At 44.3% G+C, this 5,000-nt stretch overlaps 2 protein-coding genes across 3 annotated transcripts in view; one reads left to right on the top strand and one right to left on the bottom strand.

Annotated features, from left to right (window-relative positions):
• Nucleotides 1-2,965, bottom strand: part of prepl (prolyl endopeptidase like) — a 12,305-nt gene extending 9,340 nt beyond the window's left edge. For both annotated transcript variants that reach the window (XM_087802533.1, XM_087802532.1), the window contains exons 1-4: nucleotides 2,717-2,965; nucleotides 2,473-2,580; nucleotides 2,064-2,130; nucleotides 1,815-1,971 (exon numbers count right to left, since the gene is read on the bottom strand). In XM_087802533.1, the coding sequence (XP_087658659.1) occupies nucleotides 1,815-1,971; nucleotides 2,064-2,130; nucleotides 2,473-2,580; nucleotides 2,717-2,830 (446 nt within the window). In that variant the 5' untranslated portion in view covers nucleotides 2,831-2,965. The remainder of the gene's footprint in view (nucleotides 1-1,814; nucleotides 1,972-2,063; nucleotides 2,131-2,472; nucleotides 2,581-2,716) is intronic.
• A 164-nt stretch (nucleotides 2,966-3,129) lies between these two features.
• camkmt (calmodulin-lysine N-methyltransferase) overlaps nucleotides 3,130-5,000 on the top strand; it is a 139,798-nt gene continuing 137,927 nt past the window's right edge. Inside the window, exon 1 of the mRNA XM_087802547.1 lies at nucleotides 3,130-3,322. Within this exon, the coding sequence (XP_087658673.1) occupies nucleotides 3,206-3,322 (117 nt within the window). The 5' untranslated portion in view covers nucleotides 3,130-3,205. The remainder of the gene's footprint in view (nucleotides 3,323-5,000) is intronic.

Raw genomic sequence — 5,000 nt, 5'->3', positions numbered from 1 at the left:
ACACGAGATTATAAAGTGATGAGACGTTGAGAACAAACTTCACGACGACACATCTGGACACGAGATTAAAAAGTGATGAGACGTTGAGAACAAACTTCACGACGACACATCTGGACACGAGATTATAAAGTGATGAGACGTTGAGAACAAACTTCACGACGACACATCTGGACACGAGATTATAAAGTGATGAGACGTTGAGAACAAACTTCACGACGACACATCTGGACACGAGATTATAAAGTGATGAGACGTTGAGAACAAACTTCACGACGACACATCTGGACACGAGATTATAAAGTGATGAGACGTTGAGAACAAACTTCACGACGACACATCTGGACACGAGATTATAAAGTGATGAGACGTTGAGAACAAGCTTCACGAAGACACATCTGGACACGAGATTATAAAGTGATGAGACGTTGAGAACAAGCTTCACGACGACACATCTGGACACGAGATTATAAAGTGATGAGACGTTGAGAACAAACTTCACGACGACACATCTGGACACGAGATTATAAAGTGATGAGACGTTGAGAACAAACTTCACGACGACACATCTGGACACGAGATTATAAAGTGATGAGACGTTGAGAACAAACTTCACGACGACACATCTGGACACGAGATTATAAAGTGATGAGACGTTGAGAACAAACTTCACGACGACACATCTGGACACGAGATTATAAAGTGATGAGACGTTGAGAACAAACTTCCGTCGTCACATCTGGACACGAGATTATAAAGTGATGAGACGTTGAGAACAAACTTCACGACGACACATCTGGACACGAGATTATAAAGTGATGAGACGTTGAGAACAAACTTCACGACGACACATCTGGACACGAGATTATAAAGTGATGAGACGTTGAGAACAAACTTCACGACGACACATCTGGACACGAGATTATAAAGTGATGAGACGTTGAGAACAAACTTCACGACGACACATCTGGACACGAGATTATAAAGTGATGAGACGTTGAGAACAAGCTTCACGACGACACATCTGGACACGAGATTATAAAGTGATGAGACGTTGAGAACAAGCTTCACGACGACACATCTGGACACGAGATTATAAAGTGATGAGACGTTGAGAACAAACTTCACGACGACACATCTGGACACGGGATTATAAAGTGATGAGACGTTGAGAACAAGCTTCACGACGACACATCTGGACACGAGATTATAAAGTGATGAGACGTTGAGAACAAACTTCACGACGACACATCTGGACACGAGATTATAAAGTGATGAGACGTTGAGAACAAGCTTCACGACGACACATCTGGACACGAGATTATAAAGTGATGAGACGTTGAGAACAAGCTTCACGACGACACATCTGGACACGAGATTATAAAGTGATGAGACGTTGAGAACAAACTTCACGACGACACATCTGGACACGGGATTATAAAGTGATGAGACGTTGAGAACAAGCTTCACGACGACACATCTGGACACGAGATTATAAAGTGATGAGACGTTGAGAACAAGCTTCCGTCGTCACATCTGGACACGAGATTATAAAGTGATGAGACGTTGAGAACAAGCTTCCGTCGTCACATCTGGACACGAGATTATAAAGTGATGAGACGTTGAGAACAAGCTTCACGACGACACATCTGGACACGAGATTATAAAGTGATGAGACGTTGAGAACGAACTTCACGACGACACATCTGGACACGAGATTATAAAGTGATGAGACGTTGAGAACAAACTTCACGACGACACATCTGGACACGAGATTATAACGTGATGAGACGTTGAGAACAAGCTTCCGTCGTCACCTCTGCTGCTCCTGCTGTGAGCTGGTCAAAGTGGCAGCGAGATGATCCTCTCGTGGTGAGACACGGATCCTCTCAACACTCCACTGGAGACTCTCTCCTTCCGTTCTTTCCTTCTGTCCATTGACGCGAGACAGATCTAGAACTCGCTCTGAAACACCTGCAAGAGGTGAAGCACAAACAAGTCTGTCTCTTCCACATACCAGAAGAAGAAACCGTCAAGAAAGTGTATTTTAAACTTTGAACACATACCTTTGAGTGTGTTTCTTCTGTAGATGCCATCATGTTCAATGAAGTACACGTGATCCCGTCCATACACCTGAAACATGACATTGTCAAGCTTTAAACTTTCCTCTTTGAGCTGCTTTTTTTCATTCCTTTAGCCCCAAACACCCGACACCTAAGTTAGTAATTTTTATTTATATAGCGCTTTTCTAGACCAGGGTCACAAAGCGCTTAAACAATCAAAACAATATTCAATAAAGTATATACTTTAAAGTTCAAGATAATACTGAGAACACAACAGGAGTTCCAGAAAATCAAGGAAAAGCCTGAACAAATAAAATGTACACGTTTGCAATTCTTCCTCATGACTTGCGGCACAAACAAATCTCACAATCTTGCACTAAACTCTCAATAAGTCAGTGAAGTTGATACAAACCAATGAAGCGTCTGTTGATTCCGTGAACCGACGGTACGTTGCTTTAAGTCTTCTTTTGAAATGTTCCTGCAAGTCTGTATATTTGTCTGGAAGACTTCGATGGTGATCCTGAGACAGATTCATATCAGAGAATATTATCATCAACAAACGTCTCGAACATCTTTATCTAAATGAATAAAAGTATGTTAAATCTCATGGAATCATTGAGACTCTTTACTTGACATTCTTGACTGAACAGTCTTACCGACTCTCGGAGACTCTGAACGGACGCATGAAAACATCTTTTCAATTCAACTTTACAACAAATCAAGAGTCGATTCGTCACCAACTGAACACGTGAAGTCATTAAACCTGTCATTGTGACAAGTTTGACTTCAGTGATAAATGATAAATGATAAACTCTCTCTCTTCTCACATCAGCGTTATTTTCTCGAGCGAACACTTTATTTCTACTTTCTTCACGAGAACCTCCTGAAGATCATCGAACACATTCACTTCCTGAACAACACACGTGTGATGACGTCAGAGCAAACATCAGACAAGAGCAATCAAACTCAGATTGAAGCGACGCTGAAGTGCGCGTGTGATCGAGCATCGATGTTTTCTGGTTCGATTAAAATGTCTTCCTGGCGGCGAGTGTACGGAAGTGAAGTCAGACTGTTGAGAATCACATTGAAAACATCTGTTGAAAGTCTTTGTTTCTTTGGACCAACACTGTGACTCCAGCCTCGTCATGAACCAACCAGAGCAAGAATGTGTCGCTGGTTCTGAGAGGAGGAACCAAAACACCTGTGGTTCTGACGGACCCGCAGGTTCTGTCGCCAGAGCCAGATGGACTTTACTGAGACAGGTACTGAGACCGGTACTGAGACAGGTACTGAGACAGATACTGAGACAGGTACTGAGACCGGTACTGAGACAGGTACTGAGACAGATACTGAGACGGGTACTGAGACATTTACTGAGACGGGTACTGAGACCGGTACTGAGACATTTACTGAGACCGGTACTGAGACATGTACTGAGACGGGTACTGAGACAGATACTGAGACATGTACTGAGACATTTACTGAGACGGGTACTGAGACCGGTACTGAGACATGTACTGAGACGGGTACTGAGACATGTACTGAGACGGGTACTGAGACCGGTACTGAGACATGTACTGAGACATTTACTGAGACATGTACTGAGACATTTACTGAGACGGGTACTGAGACCGGTACTGAGACATTTACTGAGACCGGTACTGAGACATGTACTGAGACGGGTACTGAGACCGGTACTGAGACATGTACTGAGACATTTACTGAGACGGGTACTGAGACCGGTACTGAGACATGTACTGAGACATGTACTGAGACATGTACTGAGACGGGTACTGAGACAGATACTGAGACATGTACTGAGACATGTACTGAGACATGTACTGAGACAGGTACTGAGACAGGTACTGAGACATGTACTGAGACATGTACTGAGACGGGTACTGAGACGGGTACTGAGACGGGTACTGAGACATGTACTGAGACATTTACTGAGACAGGTACTGAGACATGTACTGAGACGGGTACTGAGACGGGTACTGAGACAGGTACTGAGACATTTACTGAGACAGGTACTGAGACATGTACTGAGACGGGTACTGAGACGGGTACTGAGACGGGTACTGAGACATGTACTGAGACATGTACTGAGACATTTACTGAGACAGGTACTGAGACATGTACTGAGACGGGTACTGAGACGGGTACTGAGACGGGTACTGAGACATTTACTGAGACGGGTACTGAGACCGGTACTGAGACATTTACTGAGACCGGTACTGAGACATGTACTGAGACGGGTACTGAGACAGATACTGAGACATGTACTGAGACATTTACTGAGACGGGTACTGAGACCGGTACTGAGACATGTACTGAGACGGGTACTGAGACAGATACTGAGACATGTACTGAGACATTTACTGAGACGGGTACTGAGACCGGTACTGAGACATGTACTGAGACATTTACTGAGACGGGTACTGAGACCGGTACTGAGACATGTACTGAGACATGTACTGAGACATGTACTGAGACGGGTACTGAGACAGATACTGAGACATGTACTGAGACATGTACTGAGACATGTACTGAGACAGGTACTGAGACAGGTACTGAGACATGTACTGAGACATGTACTGAGACGGGTACTGAGACGGGTACTGAGACATGTACTGAGACATTTACTGAGACAGGTACTGAGACATGTACTGAGACGGGTACTGAGACGGGTACTGAGACAGGTACTGAGACATTTACTGAGACAGGTACTGAGACATGTACTGAGACGGGTACTGAGACGGGTACTGAGACGGGTACTGAGACATGTACTGAGACATTTACTGAGACAGGTACTGAGACATGTACTGAGACGGGTACTGAGACGGGTACTGAGACGGGTACTGAGACATTTACTGAGACGGGTACTGAGACCGGTACTGAGACATTTACTGAGACCGGTACTGAGACATGTACTGAGAC

The sequence above is a fragment of the Callionymus lyra genome, chromosome 11 (genome assembly GCF_982586985.1).
Source record: "Callionymus lyra chromosome 11, fCalLyr1.hap1.1, whole genome shotgun sequence".
Lineage (NCBI taxonomy): Eukaryota > Metazoa > Chordata > Actinopteri > Syngnathiformes > Callionymidae > Callionymus > Callionymus lyra.
The sequence above is the reverse complement of the archived record's forward strand: the minus strand, read 5'-3'. Positions and strand labels throughout refer to the sequence as shown.